Source organism: Trypanosoma equiperdum, assembly GCF_001457755.1.
Source record: "Trypanosoma equiperdum strain OVI genome assembly, contig: ctg_232, whole genome shotgun sequence".
Classification (NCBI taxonomy): domain Eukaryota; phylum Euglenozoa; class Kinetoplastea; order Trypanosomatida; family Trypanosomatidae; genus Trypanosoma; species Trypanosoma equiperdum.
The window spans coordinates 1,938-17,586 of NW_027124124.1; the positions used below are offsets into that span (position 1 = coordinate 1,938).

At 49.6% G+C, this 15,649-nt stretch overlaps 4 protein-coding genes across 4 annotated transcripts; 3 read left to right on the forward strand and 1 right to left on the reverse strand.

Annotated features, from left to right (window-relative positions):
* Positions 1-481: 481 nt before the first annotated feature.
* TEOVI_000075200 (uncharacterized protein) lies at positions 482-1,750 on the reverse strand (the record flags this gene model as incomplete). The annotated part of the gene is made up of 1 exon (XM_067224106.1): positions 482-1,750. One exon carries the CDS (start codon positions 1,748-1,750, stop codon positions 482-484), a length of 1,269 nt encoding a protein of 422 aa, XP_067080207.1.
* A 1,989-nt stretch (positions 1,751-3,739) lies between these two features.
* On the forward strand, positions 3,740-7,135 carry TEOVI_000075300 (uncharacterized protein; the record flags this gene model as incomplete). Its single annotated transcript, XM_067224107.1, has 1 exon — positions 3,740-7,135. The coding sequence occupies one exon, from the start codon at positions 3,740-3,742 to the stop codon at positions 7,133-7,135; it is 3,396 nt and encodes a 1,131-aa protein (XP_067080208.1).
* Positions 7,136-8,539: 1,404 nt separating this feature from the next.
* TEOVI_000075400 (uncharacterized protein) lies at positions 8,540-11,356 on the forward strand (the record flags this gene model as incomplete). Its single annotated transcript, XM_067224108.1, has 1 exon — positions 8,540-11,356. One exon carries the CDS (start codon positions 8,540-8,542, stop codon positions 11,354-11,356), a length of 2,817 nt encoding a protein of 938 aa, XP_067080209.1.
* Positions 11,357-11,625: 269 nt separating this feature from the next.
* TEOVI_000075500 (uncharacterized protein) lies at positions 11,626-14,322 on the forward strand (the record flags this gene model as incomplete). Its single annotated transcript, XM_067224109.1, has 1 exon — positions 11,626-14,322. One exon carries the CDS (start codon positions 11,626-11,628, stop codon positions 14,320-14,322), a length of 2,697 nt encoding a protein of 898 aa, XP_067080210.1.
* Positions 14,323-15,649: the final 1,327 nt, after the last annotated feature.

Here is a 15,649-nt window from a genome sequence, read left to right on the forward strand (position 1 = left end):
CCCGATAGCTCCCAGAAACATCAACATCGATAGCAGAAAAAGTGCGTAAGCCAGTAATAGAGGTTTGCTGATGTGTTTCCTACAGACGTACAGATATGGAAATCCAATTTCACAGTTCACCAGCGACAATTGGAGGGGAAGTTAACAGCAGTCAAAAATTCCCACAACAATGATCTTCAAGTCACCATTAGAATCGATATCCTAGGTAGAACAAACGCCACATGTAAACCCGTCGTATCTCCGTGAATATTCTACACGATAAGACTTTTTTGAAAGACATCCTACCGTGGTGAAGAGAGGACACGTGCAAGAAATACTTTCACTAGTATCGGGTATAGTACCAGCAAGCACAATTGTAGTAGAGCGAACAAAGAGGGGGAGTAAATGAAATAAATATTTAAGACAGCACTAAGAAAAAAATATATGTATCAAAATGTGCGGGAACAATCCACCACATAGCCACTAGAATCTTTCCAGTACCCTACTGCAATGTTAGTGCTGACAAGATATCTCCTAGCAAGGGCGGCGCTGACGCTTTACCGTTGCCCCCTATACCCAATTCAGTTGCCCTGTGAGCTGCGGTGCCATGTATCACACTAAGAGTTTGCCAAAGCTTATCCCTCTTCCCAGATAGTGTGCCCAAGCTCTCCAAGCATACAACTGGCGCATCCCCATGAAACGTGCTAATACCACTTCGTTCCACCATCTGGGCATCATCGTTACTACCACATTCACCTGCCAAGAGGCCCCGCTGATGCCGGCCCTGCGAGGCCTGCACTAGGGCCTCGTATGACTCAACCTCTTGCCGTAAATCGCCAAGCAGATGACAGTACCTTTGGGGTACTGTAAAAAAAGGTTTTGACATCCCCGTAGTTGAGCTGCAGCGGGATTCAAGGGAACCACAACCATCAGAACCTGCTGTCGAAAAAAGGCTGCTGCGCAGCTCAGTCCCTTCAGCAGAATGTGTCCCCCTGGAATTAGGGGGTCCTTTTTGTCCTTTAGATAATACTGTATATCTTCCAGGAGTTACGGGCATAACATTGTCATTACCGCACCTGGGAGCACTTTTCTGATTTGTACTCAGGCTTAAATGACCACGAGTATCGCCAAAAATGCCGGCATCTTCCCTCTTAAGCCGACTAGGAGAATGGTCGTTTATATATTTTTGTGATGCTTTACGATGGAGCATCATTGCCCGCGTTATTCTCACACCTTCCACACATCCGAAGTTGCTGGACGATCGGATCCTTAGCTCAAGACTCTGTTTCGAAAATAACGTCAAAAGTTTACCTACAATGATGTGCATCCGCTTCAGCAGCTGCACGTGATCTTGCAGTTTACCACATGCCAAGCGCGGCACGTCTATCTCCAAAGAAAACTCCGGTGGCAGGCACTCGTAAAGCATAATTTGCAGCGTTTGCATGTTCCTTTCACACTGATTTCGTTCCTTAATGCTGTCCAGAGAGGGATCCTGGTTGGCGCAAGTTGCTAGGGTTGCCCCCCATGAAACTCGAGCAAGAAGCTGTGACGACCGTTTCGCACGCTTCTGATAAACAGTAAGTTCAGGTACGCCAAATGCTGCGCAGTTCTCTGCAACACGGTTAGCAGTAGCATCAACGACACTACAATACGCAGCACCGTCGCGCAACGACACAACGCTAGGGTACTGCGCTGAGCACATTTTGTTGATCCACGAGAGTAAGCCTGCCCTCCCCGAAAACTGAGTGTCCGCTAATAAACTCGACATCATTCAACTCTATTTGTCGCTTAGCAACTCAGTGGGGTACCACAAACTTGACCCCATATGGCGGGATTCAATGTGTGTTAATACAAGCAAATGAAAACATTAAATTGGTATAGACGAGAAGAGTTTACGCGCCTGCGTGCTTGCAAGCACGTAAGTACATCAACGTTTCCTACACATCAATAATAAAAATAATGACGTGCAAATCAATGCAATGAAAAGCTAGATTAATACGACCTGCCCAACCCCCGACACAGACGCACGGGTCGTACCATCATTCAAAACGAAAAAAAAAACTCCCCTACCCACCCTGGCATGATGAAAACACAACGAAAATCCCCAACATCACCGACAGCGGGAATTCACGACACCCCTCTCACGAGACTGGTGGTGGCACACTAAGCATCCCCAGAGATAAAGCTACGCGCCCCACCAACGGCTACGCCCACAGAGAATCACGTTGCTGCGCCGGCACCCAACGCGTCTCACAGGCATCCCCGCTTAGAGCAGACACCGACTGGTAACACACCAGAAGGGAAAGCATTCACAAGCTATCTTCCCTATTAGGGCGCCTTCTCGCACCCGGAGGAAAGTGAACTCCACACCCTCCTCCTGCCACAACGTAGGATTAGAACGCCACGACCAGCCGTGGGTCAAAGAGAGAAAACGCTCCAGCTCTCGATCTTTGAACTCATAGGCCGGCGTCAGCCAGCGCGGAGGTCAACCAGTCCCGTATACGGCCATGCGGCGCGACGTTCGGCTGTGCCGATCCAGCTCGTGGCGGTCCCTCCCTGCCTCTGTTGCTGAGCAAAAAGGAGTCACCTTGGAACGCTCATACCGTCCCCGGAAAGTGGGCATGCGAGTGATAGCTGCCGTTCGCTACCCCTGTAGCATGGTGCATGGTGGTTGTGTTCCCCACCCTAAAAAAGAAAAAGTAAAAAAGGAGGTAAAGCGATAGACCGTCGGTGCCCATACAAGGGGAACACCATCGAGAAGGGCATGGAAAGAGAATGTTATGTTAATGACTGCAGCGGCAGACACGCACTTTATGCGTGCACCCCAAGAAACCAGTTCGACACGAATGTGCTGCTTCAGGCACCAACTCACAGTCGCCACGCCACGTACTGGTGTGTTCCCTGCGTCGGGATTGTGCCGCGTATGGACCTGTTGGCGCACCAAACCAGCAAACGCCGAGTCTGTTTGAGAAGCGCGGTCGCGCTGGTGAGTGAGGAAAGGGCAAGCACTATACCGGAGCGTGGAAGCGCGAGGGGTCCTCGCCGTCACTGGCCAAAGAGGTTGGGTTCCCGTGGAGATCGTCATTGAACGGGGGGCCGAAGTAGTTCCTTTTTTTGCCTGGTGAGCTACTGCTTCAAAACCGCGCTTTGTTTTTGAAGGAGGCGGATCTTCATTTTAGCAGTGAGGCCGCAGAATATGCCGCTGTCGCTGTGAACCGGAGTCGTGAACTTCTCGTCAGCCCCGTTTCCACAGGAATCCGGAGGCTCTCAAGCCGCCGATGATGGAGTCTTAGAGGTGGTAGGTGACGTAGCCGTGGCACCGACCACTGGTGCTTACTACAGCCATGACGACGGTAATGAGCTGTTGCACTTACGATTTGCGGCCAGAGCTGGAGAACATTGCGAGTGCGGTGCGCGGGCCGTTACGGCTGGCACAGCATGGAGGGATGCGTCACTGTGAGGAAGGACTAGAATTTATGGAGGGCAGTTGGTGACCAGGTACTAGGAGTGGCATCGGCTGTGGCCCCTTCCCCCCTCGTTCTTTCTAGATACACCGGGTCCCCTACCGTGCGCTAAAGACGCGAGGGGTGTTGCTCGTTTCCGTTGTAGCACATCTTCTGGTGTGGGGGACTTGCGGAGGGTGGCCTATTCCGAAGGAACGAGCAGTCGAGGACTGTCGCTGTAACAATGCTTTATATTCAAATGAGCCACCTTTGAGACCACGCTTTTATCTGTTTGCTTTATTCTGCAGTATAGGTTGATGTATTCAAGGGCGCTGCCCACATACATATACATGTTGCCACAACAGAGGCTGAGGTTAATATTGACGAGAAGCGTCGGTGTCTTAGCGGAAATTTCCTCAGTACAACCCCGTAAACCGCCTTTTGACGAGCAGCAACAGGCTTTTCACAGTCATGTTCAACACTTGCCCGCAAAAGACATCTTTTCGGACTTACTTGTGTCAGCTTCGGCTCTTGGGGTTGGTTCAAGAGAAGACTGGTTGAGGCTCAAGAAGGTTTATCTAGCCCGGCTTCCAGAGCTACCTTGTCCTACAGTTGTCATGCTTCTAAGGCAGTTGGTGAAAAACGATGCATGTGGTTTGGTAGAGTGCGTCAGCATACAGGACCGCCTGGCCGAGTCACACTTCCTGACAACTCTAAAAACTGAAGAACAAATGGAAGCACTGTCTAGCATCGTGATTGTGGGTTCACGTTTATCCCCCAAGTTTATTCCGTATGCGCAAGAGGCCCTCAGAGTAATTATAAGTGGGGCCCAGGTGGAACTCCTTCCGGAACTGTCATATGTGGTGGGTTGCCTCGTTACTTCAGAAGATAACGGTATTTCTGCAGAGGCGCAGAGCTCAATTTTGAAAGAGTTGCTTGAACGAGTAAGGCGCGTTGATTATACACTCCTCACTCAGGAAAAGCTGGTGTATTTATTTTGGAGTTTGTCCACATTCTGCTCCAGTATCATTCCAGTGCGGCTAGTGTACATTGAGGTTTGTGAAGCGATTGTCGCGAACGGTATTCGAACAGGCGGCGTAGAAAGTGCATCCCCTCGGAATGACCTGTTGTTGCTGTGCGGGTTGTGTCAGATTGTTTCCGTATCTGGATCGGGAGATAGAGTTGTACCAATCCAAAGTGAAGGTGTAATAAACAACGTCTCTTGGCCGGAGAACGATTGTTTGGGTTGCCTCTCCCCTAGCTTTACGGTAAAACTTCTTGCGATCCTGGACAGTGTTGTGCTTACCTTTGTGCATCGGGTAGTAAAGGGGGAGATACAAAATAGGTTCATTATTTCCACAGTCTTGGAGTCGCTTACATATTGTGGGCTGACAAAATTACAAAAAAACGCACAAATTTTGTTTCACATACTTCTACGCATGTTGATGTACAATGGAATTGACTTCTGGCTACGTCCATTGGGAGACGCTGCTGCAGTCACTCGCGCAGAAGCAATTGGACCACTGGTGAATGTTTATTCGGTGGCAGCTGATGTGGCTTTTCTCGATCGCCTTATGTACCGCCTTAATTTTTGTGTGTTTCCTCCGGTATCCCAGTGCGCTCTTGAAAAAGCAACCGTCAAGCAGGTGAGGATAATTCTTGAAGCGATAGCATATGGGAATTTGACTGTTAATTCAAGGAAATTTTATCTTGGAGAGTGTTTTAAAACTGTACCTGGAATTGTTCGTAATGCATCACGGTGGGAACTACCCCGCATTATCAATGCTGTGATGAAACTGTCTATTAAGGATAATTTCATTTGGTGCGCCATCCGCGAGCGCAGTCGGGAGCTTGGTTACCAACATGGGTGTCGTGGTGGAGGCTATCCGCAAACAGACACGAAAAGACATGAAGTCTCGGGCAAATGCTCGGAAGAAGACACGAATTCTAGCGATGTAGCTTTACAGATATGTGAAAAGGCACTCATGCTGTCTGAAAGTGAGGGTGTGCCCTTAGAACGACTGACACATTCACTAGAGACCTTGTGCACTTGTAAAGGAATGAAGAGCTCTACCATGACTCAGTGTGCAGCGATTGTGGGATCACTTTCGAAACTCCGCATCCCTTCAAGAGGTTTCAAACCGTATACTGCTGTTTCGACACCTATTTTTCTTCGACTGGAAGTGCTTCAGTACCCAGATTGGGGTTTGTCCCTGATCCTCGACGGAGCAGCTGCCGGTGTCTCTCGCACAGTACTTTTGAACTCTCTGTCGGCAGTGGGAACGCGGTTGCTTCAGAACGACTTGGGCAGAAACAGATACGAGAGCGCTGTCTTCTATTTGATTGCTGCGCACGAATTAGATGCTCGATACAGTGTGCTGCATCCCCATATTGTCGGGACTATTCGTGACCAACAACGTCTACAGACTCTCCCCTTCCACATACTAGTCCGTCTTGTAGGTGCGCTGTGCGCCTTCGGCATTGATGAAAAGTGCGTCCTTGAGCGCGCACTACACGGAGTTGATTCGTTATGCGTCCACGTAGTGGAACGAGAAAAGTGGGTAGAGGCCGATTGGAGGGCAGCCCTGGTACTAGTGAACGCAATGTGGACTTCAGCGGCAAAGGCCGTGTGGAAATCACTGATCCATGTGACCCGAAAACTTGTTATTGTTATGATCAAAAGAATTCGTGATGGGGAGGTAGGGGTGTATCCACTTCAGGCAGCACTAGCTATTGCTACTGTCATTATTAACGATCTTGATAACAGCTCAATGGGTTATGCTGACGGGAAAGTAAATGATGATATCGTTACTGCGTTCCTCAACATTGTCGCTCCCCTGTTCTCCGAAGATGGTGTATCGTTTTCTTTACCTCGTGCAGAAGCACTGCTACGTAGTGAGTCCGGGGCGCTATTTCCTCCCCAATGCAACAGTTTAACGTGTTCTCTTGTCGTATCCCATGCTTTACAACGTCTGATTCAAATGAACAACGACTCGGCGAAAAGATTTACGCCACATGCGATCGGTTTATGGCGTTTCTGTCTTAAGCATATTGAAAAGGCCCCACTCACTGACAGGACACTGATGAATACGGTAACTTTTTGCGTTCGTTTCGGTGGGAGCAGCCAAACCTTCGACAGGTTTATGGCATCCCTAGTAGATAGCGGAGATGAAGTAAGTATGCTAGACGTCTGCTTGATTGCTGAGGGACTGTTAAAAAATGGGAAGAGGCGGCCAATAGCGACGCAATTTATAGCTCATTTTTCCCAAAAGCTACCCCTGGACAATCTGCCAGCGGCTGCCCTTTGCTCACTGTTGCTCTTCTTCGCGCGCGATGCAGAGAAGGTTGCACTCGGACTCTCAAAAGTGGAGATGCTATTGTCCCTTGTGTGGGCGTCTCTTGTACTAAAAATGGATCGGCTCGCTGGTTCTGGGGAACTCTTGAAGCTTGTCGAAACTGTCCCTGCGAACGCAGCAAACCCGTTATTGCGACTGATTTGTGATACCAAAGCGATAGATGACACACCCACTGTGGAACTTGTTCGTCCCCTTAATATTGTTTTAGGTTGGAAGACCAACACAGTGTCACCTGCCACTGTTTTGTGTTTCTTACAGAAGGTTGGCGCGTCTATTGAGCTCCGTGAAAAGACTGACCCTGCCGAATGTCTAGCGACTGAGGAAATGAAGCGGATGATTCATTGTTACAGTCAGTAGGATCGCTTTCGATGCAAAATAGTTACTTGTATTGGTGGGACAAAGCATGCGCACATTCATTATCTGCAAGTACTGCAAATTGCCACGGCAGTCCACGCAAAGCATATTGCTCGGGCTCTTTGATGAGCTTCCGCATGCATGTGGTGCACAGTAGAGGTCACGAAAGTGAAGTACGGATGCTGTTGCTGAGAAGGCATCTGGGATGTTGGTCCATTATGAACATGTTGCTGTGCATACAGGAACTTTCCGAGATTGTGTGTGGTGGTGTCTTCCGTTGCAACCGGTAACGGTGGGAGCTGGGGCAAAGGGTGTGACTGTTCGGTGCATAGTAGGGTGCATCAACAAGCCACTAAATGCTAGTTTTCACTATCATAGCAGTCGCAAGCTCCCTAAACGTAGAGGATTGGCAAAATAAACGCCCTCAACAGTGTGTACGGCTAGCTGCCGTGGCCGTCACGTGGGTGTTGCTGATTGGGGGATGGCCAAATGCTTGATGTACCGGTTTAGTCTCAATGGTGTCTCGTCCGGTTGCTGCTTCTAGTATAGAAGGTTTACGTCACCTTGGTACGTGTGGCACTGCTGACGATGCAATGAAACGTGCCGAGGGGCTGCTAATGGAAAACCGATGTCACAGCACGACTCGGCGGTTCCCTAGTCTGATGGCAACATAACCAGGCCGCAATAGTTTTCTCCTGAGACCGAACTCCATTGGCTCTTGCTTTTGCCCCACAAGTGGGGCACCGGCACCCAGTAGTGGCTTGGAGCGTCTGGTGTCTCAGGAGAGTTGCAGCGCTAGCTGCTATTCGGTAGATGTCCTAAACTGAGTGAAAATTGATGCGAGACCAGATACGTGTAGTCATGCGGCCCGCTGAGACAGATGAATGCAGTTCTGCCCTGGCTTTTGGTGCATTGGCACTGGTCGCTCAATATGAGGGTTAACTCAATGCCCTACTAACCACGCCGGCAGCTCTTAACTAAGGCGATGGAAAGTTAACCAACCTTGGCTCTTACTACACGATACGGTGTGCAGTTTGCAAAAGGTTATCATCTTAGACAATTTTTGTGTGGGTGGCTTAATGGAGTATTCCGCAGCAGATCTAGTGGTAAGGAGACTGAGGCTAACCTGTATTGGTAGATAAGGATTTCTTGCAGAGTGAAAATAAAACGTGAGTGCGGTGGGAACAGCGTGAAGGGATCACAGTGTTTAGCGCTATGTGTGTTTATTACAATGTCAACCCGGACGGGGTTATGTTGTTGTCACCGCCTTCGCTCAGCAACTGGAAACGGGCCTTTTGGTTGCTACAACACATGTCCATACTCATGCACCCGCCTCTCCACAGCGGGGGGGGGCGGCAGGTTATGTAGCCGTGCGCGAAAGTCTCCGCTTCCATTAAAAGGGGTGCTATGGAACTAGTGGGACGCGTAGGCAAACATCGGTGGACTAGCATAGGAAACTTTGCTCTACAACCATCACATTTACGGCATCGTGATGAGGTATTGGGTGCATGTAATCTTTTGAAACTACTTAGGCATTGGTGGAGGCGGGTGTCACGTCGACGACAAGTGCAAGACGAAAATGTCCGCACAGGGGTTAAACAGAGAATGATAGGCTGGATGCCGACTGCCAGGCTGTGTCTTTCTTTACACAATACAGGCTTTTGTAGCCTCCGGGAACCAAAGGGGTTCTGTTTTGGGGGGACGTATCGCACTTTTCATCCGCAAAGTGTCAGTCACACGGGGACTCTGCTTCGGTTTCGCACAGAGGAGTTACTTCCGTGGCTCATTATCTACAAACAGTTGTTTCGACGACGCCCTTCCTTGACAGCTTTTTCAATCAATTTTAGTCGCAGGCTTTTTGTCACTACTGTCTTCTCAGTTTTGGTTCAATGCCTGACAAGTATAAGCAAACCTTTTGTTTACAATGTACGTCAATGCTTTTCTGCCTTTCAGATAGTTTCTAAGATGGCGGATCACAGTGTCAAAGAGATCAGTGAGCGTTTTGTTCAAGACGAAGGGCAAGACGGGGACCAGTGCACAACTTCTCCCGGGGAGAGATACTCCACAAACCCTATGGCCCCCTTAACGGTGTGGCGAGAGGTTGAAAAGGGCGCTACCCGCGCGGAACAAGGACAGTGCGCACATCGAAACAAGGAGGGCACGACATGCTTTGCTACGGCAGGAAAGGGGGGTGTCTCATCATCATGGTCAAAACATTCGGAGGAAATTCTAATGGACACTGTGGTGGATGCAAATCAGCCATTGGAAACAGTTGTTGAAGCCCCCAATCGGGTGGAATCAACGAGGGCTCAAGGAGACAGCATACACTGTACGGATGCCCAGAGTAAGTGCAGTGTGATTCGGGAAGCGCTTCTCTCGGGAGAGCCGGTAACCAGAGCTGAATTGGAGGAGATCCAGAAGGAAATAGCAATGCAAGAACGTGTTGTTAGGGCGTTGGATGAGGACAATGAAAAGTTGCATACTGAAAAGAAGGCTCTGCTGTTGAAAGTGCGTGAACTGACTAGCGCGCTTAGTGGGAGGGGGGCTCACACGCCCGTTTCAGACGGGCAGCCCAATAGTAAGCAGACACTTCGGAGTGGTGACTTAACCACTAGGATGGAGACGCGCCAGGGGACACATCATAGCACTGATGAGTTGCTCATGGAGACAAATCAGCAAAGGATGCGGGTTAGAGAACTTGAGCTAGAACTTGAGCTTCTTCGGAGGGAAAGGGGGGACCTCAACATCCATCGAAGTAGCGTCGACATGAAAAGGCTTGAAGAACTCGAATTGGAGAATCGCAATCTGCGTGTCGACTTAAAACGAAGAGAAACAGAGCACGAAGAGGTGGTGAAAGAAATGGCAAGAAAGATCGCATGGTACGTCAACAACCAAGAATTTAACGACTCCCAGCAACAGCTTCTCAAAGAGCAGCAGGACACCATCCGCTGCCTGCGGGCGAAGTTGCGCGGGTCCGGGAAAGCAGAGGATATCAGCAAAGGTACGAAAGCAAAGGAAGACACTCGCGTGCAACACCTCACAAGGCGAATTATCGAGTTGGAGGAAACCCTAGGCCAAAAGCACCCCAACAGCATAGCGCAGCTGATCAGAAGTTGTCAGCCACCCGTTCAAGATACCAAGATATTTAAGCAACTCAACCATAGAATAAAAGAACTCGAAGACGCACTTGTAGAAAAGGACCGCTGCGCCGAAGCGGCAGTCACTCGGCTCCGGGTCGAAGTTGACCGCATGAGAATGCAATATCAAGAAAAAATTGAAAAGCTAGAAGAACAGCTGAAGTTTAAACTCTTACAAGCCCAGTCACGCCGGGTTCACGATCTGGAAAAGCAATTGACCGAAGCCAAGCAGTCCTTACGTGACAAGGAACAGGTGAACCCCCCTTCATCTGTCGTTGGAGCCAATAACCTTACCAGTGGCAGGTATCCTCGAGGGAACGGGAACGAACAGTGCGTCACCCAAGGGGCAACAAAAGACACGGTGCTGTCGGAAGCGCCCGCTGCGAGTGGTCCACCAAAAGAAACTTCAATTGCATTGCTTAGGGAAAACGGTGCACCGGAGCCCCAATTGTCACAGCTGGAGCGTGAACCAAAGGCGGGAATAGCTTTGACATCACCGTCGTATGATGCCTTTATTATCCCTCCACCGATGCAGGTAATATCAACCATGCAAGCGCAAATCGCTAGTTTGACCTCCCAGCTGGAGGTGGCGAAGCGATTGCTGGAGGAGAGCCAGCAGTCCCTTGGAGAGGCCCATGCTCGCTTGGATGAGCGACTACGTTCAGCAAGGCGAGAATATCAAGCGCAGCTGCAGTGCATACAGCAAAGCTACAGGGACGACATTGAGCACATTAAAGACTCTCATAAAAAAGAATTGATGTCAATCACAGAGTTAAAGCAAGTGTGTGAAGGAAACTCATGGATATGCAAAGACATTTCAAGACTCCCACTCAACAGGTCGCGTATTCAGGCGTTTCTCCAGAGTGTGTCGGAACGACTGTCTTACTTGGAGAAGCGCCAAGCTCAAAAAGAAAAGGAAGCCCTGCACAGAATTGAAGAAATCAGGCGGGTTGCAGACTTCGAAATTGTGCTGACGAAACGGAAGGCAGAAATGATTGTCGAGGAGAAAAACCAACAAATACAAGGGTTTAGGTTGCAGTTGGACCATTTGCTCGAGACTCTCGCCCTTCTTCGAGGGGATGAATAGGCTGAGGCTTGACCATACAGTGGGCAGTGCAGCGGGAGAAGAACAGTCGGTGTTTGTCTTGTACTACACGTTCTAGTTTCTAAAAATATCGCTTCGAACTCTTTTGTGCATCAAAAGAAACCCTTCAAGTCCCGCTTCTGTTCCTTTTTTTTTTTTGATATGGCGAAGAGGTTGTTGCTGTGAAGTTGGCGTGTCACTTAGTAGTGGAAGCAGAATTGTTCAGTTGTCCTAGCTTGCGAGCGATAGATACGTACAGTAAGATACCAGAAATGTCTGTTAGCACCCCAACGATCAGTGCGGCAAGCCGAGAAGAGCTTGTCGCCTATGTGAAGCAGCTTCAGCAGCATTTAAAGGAAGGCGAAGTGAAGTTAATGCAGATTGATAAGCTCGAAGAAGAGGTGGAGACCTTAAAGCAAAAGTTGGAGGAAAAAAACGGTGCAGTGGCTGCGCTAACGGAACAAAGCAAGATGCTCTCGGAGATGTTGGTAGCTGACGAGGAGACTAAAAGAATATTACTCCTTCAGATGGAAGAGTCGTGTGTCGGAGGTAAAACAAGAGAGTGTGATTCCAGCATTACGGTGTCCCGTGCATCCAGCGCCCTCCGTGCAGAAAACAATGCTCAGATAACCCCAACAGGATTGAAAAGAGCTGAAGCAAATGCGGATAAGGAACGCATTGGCATGGGGGAGGCCTCTCTAAACCCTACAGCGCTGCGTTCTCGAAACGATGAGATTGCAGAATTGGAGCAGAAAGTACGAGAACTTACGGAAGTAAATTCATTTTACACTGCCATCGTCGAACACCACGACGAGGAGGAAAGAGTGAGAGCAGACGAGGGATGCTGTTCGACGGCAATTAAAGCGAAGGTAGAAGGGTCTGTCAATCTCGAACGCCTTCACGAGCGTATTGGAAACTTGGAAAGTGAACGAGATAACTTGCGCCGCCTGCTACGCCACAACGAGCGCGAGAAGGAAAGCCTCAATAAAGAGCTCCGCGACCTCCGGGAAGAGCTTTCTCGTCTTGAGATTGACGTGGTCGCTGTGGAGAAGTGGAAAGTGGAAGAATGTTTTGCACAGTGCCCCGCCCCCGTTAGTTTAGCAATCCCTGGTTGTGGAGGTTCCCCTGTGCAAGGCGGAGACGCCGTCACATCACGTACGTTTGCAAAAGTCGTAACGCCGATACGGTACAAGGGAGACGGGGGTAAGCGGATCCCAAAGCACCTCAAAAGAGGTCCCTCGGTAAATGCGGCGAACGAGCAATACCCACTTCTAACTAGTCCAAGACAGAGTAGAAGTCTGCTCCAGTTTGATTCGTTGCCTGAAATACACCTATTGAACCCAACTAGGCAGGAGCAGATGTTGCTCGAGAGGGTTGAATTGTATCGGAGACACGTTGAAGAGATGAGTGCTCACGAAGTGGACCGCCAACGGAGCTTTGACGAAATTGAGCAAGCTCGTGCCGAGCTATTCACGGAGATGAATTTTAAGCTTGATGAACAACGACGAGAGATACAACGCTTAAACAAGGAAATCGCTCTGGTTACGGAAGGCTATAGCGAGAGTCGGATTCAAGCAAAGAGATCCTATCATGCAGAAGGTACACCGAAGTCTGCTGAAGTTGAGTCACTTTGCTCCAGTGAAACCATCTTTGTACCAAAGGGAAGGGCAGCGGAACTTGAAGTTGTGCCAGTAGGAAACGAGAAGAATGCGCGTAGTGACTCGAAAAACAGTATCGAAAACAAGGGGGTACCATCTACAGGGCAGTCCGAAACTGCTAAAATAAAACATTCAGGTACGCTGGAAAACAAGCTTTTTGCACCCTTTGAGGAAGGCTGTCCGCTGTCCGGCAGTGAATGGACATGGTACCATATGGACATGGTAGAGAAATATGAGAGAGTGGATATCGCTTACAAAGAGCAGGAAACATTTGCCGGTATACTTATGTGGAACCAAATCGCCGTGCTTTCGATCGCGTCAGAACTGATGACGCGAGCCAGGGGGGCGCAAAGCGAGGTAAGCAGCCTTCAAACCAGGCTAGCCGAAGTACAGGCACTCGTCTCATCTCTGGAACACCAGAAAGAAAGTCTTGTGGAGGAACTCGGAAGGCTGCGGAAAGCCCACGTGAACGAACCTGAGGATGGAGGGGAGGGCAGCACTTCGTTTGATGTCTTGAAAACGAATCAACAAGTATTCACCCAAGCAGTGCCCTTGACAGAAGCGTGGGGACCCTTGCTCTGTGTTTGTGATGCTTACAGTGAAATCGTGGAAGGGCAGATTGCAGTGTTAAGAACTCTCTCCGAGGGGGAAGATGCTACTCGCATCAAAGGGAGTGAAATAAAAATGAACACCGCCAGCGCAGCCCCTCCGTATCGAGACGTTCACCTTCAAGGGCCGGAAACTGACGCGAACAAACCTTCCGGCCTGGTCGACACTGATGGTGATGAGGAGTTTCAAATGCGTCTCAGAGGGGGGAATTGGCTGGCTTTCCCTCCAGATTCTGATGTCTTTCCCTCCGACAACACAACGAAACTGCATGAAGCCACTGACGACGGCACCACTGGGTTAGGCCGCGGCAACGCGGAAGCACTCCCCAAAGCGCCACTCGCCACGGGACCGAGCCAAGAAACGTATCTTAGTGACAATGCGCACCCACCATACCGTGCGAAAAGAGAAATCGGCTGCGGGGTGTGCGCAGAGGCCCACGGCGCACCGGAAGGCCACGTGACGCAAGCTCCCGTCACACATCAACACCTACAAAGCGGTCCTCTGTCTTGGGGGTCGTTCTCAAATGCAATTACTTCCGAGGGGTGTGGAGACGATGGAACTGGAAGCAGAAACACGGGACAGTTGGAGAATGCGCTCGAAAATTTATTCTGTGACGCAAATGCTTCGCAACCGGCAACTTACCAAGAGACGCGGGAAGATAACTCGTGTACATTTGCCGCGGAGTTTGACCCATTTGCTTAGTAACCCGTATTCCGATATCCGAGAGGAGAAGGAAATATATATTTTTTTCTTACCTTGTGTCGCGAAAACCTAGTATCCTGTATGAGGGGCAACGTTATGAACTTGTATCCACCTTTGGAAGCTCCTGTTTTAGCCCCGTGCAGGGGAGTTTGTTTTGGGCGCTGTTTTTTTTTTTTGTTGCTGGCGTTGCTCTGCATGATCCTTCGCATTGTTCACTTTATTCCGATATTCCGAGTTATGTGGGGCTCGAACATCTCCGGAAGCGATACGACCGGATACACATTGCTTCATTTCTCATGTTTTATAGTTTTCGCTACCTTGTTACTTTTAAGGGCAAAAATACATTTGATTTCACGGATGCTAGACTTACACCCCTCCTCACCGTTGGGCGCTCGAATCGCGCGACAGGTTTCCTGACAAACCGTGGTGTGTACCCAGGGGCGGTCATGCTGCAAAAAATGGTCAGTACCAGGCGGATAATCGCGATTCAAAACCGAAGCGCAGTCAGATAATGCAAACGATTGAGGCAGGAGGTACCCCTTCCAACAATCCCTTCTTGCCATTATGCATGCCTTTTGCCTCAACTGGAACGCGCGGCGGCTATGCTGTAGGTATGCGGTCGGGCGCCTTGAACATTTCACTGGAACCCTTTTTTTCTTAAAGGAGAAAAGAATTTCGGTAAACAAGCAGAAGAGCGACGGAAAGCACAAGACTTACTGGGTCATATTCGGTACTTTGAAAACTGCAGGTTTGGAAATGAAATGCGTGACAGTGTGCATGGATAATAGCTTGGTGAGCCCCTGGAAACGAAGCTGGAGATGCTAGGAAATTCGCATTTCGTTGTCGGTGAATAGCGTGAAAGAGTACATAGTAAAGAAAAAAAAACGTGCCTCATTTGCCGGTTTTTCACAGCCGAGCTAGGCAGCCACGGATGAACAGCAAGCGCATCCACATGCAGTACAGAAAAAGGCTGTGTAGTTACGTGCTGCCGAGCTTAAGAGAGAGGTTCCCTACCCGCCTTCCTCCGGTTCCCAACGCACTTTCGCAGCTCCCAACCACCCTCGTCAACCACCATTCGCGCATCTGCTCTTAGAACGTGACGAAGTCTTCCTTCACACAGTAATCCAAGCAAAGTAAGTGGGGGAGGGCAGTCGTTCACAATCCTCTGGCCAGAAGCAACCTCATTAAGAGGGAGCGCCGCGTTCCCTAGGAAGTGCGAAGCAATATCGAGGGGCAAAATTACCACACGCAGAAGCAGTGGGATGTATACTGCTTCGCCTTTCTCGTTTGCTGTACCATTGCGGAGCCAAGCGGCAAACCTCTCTTC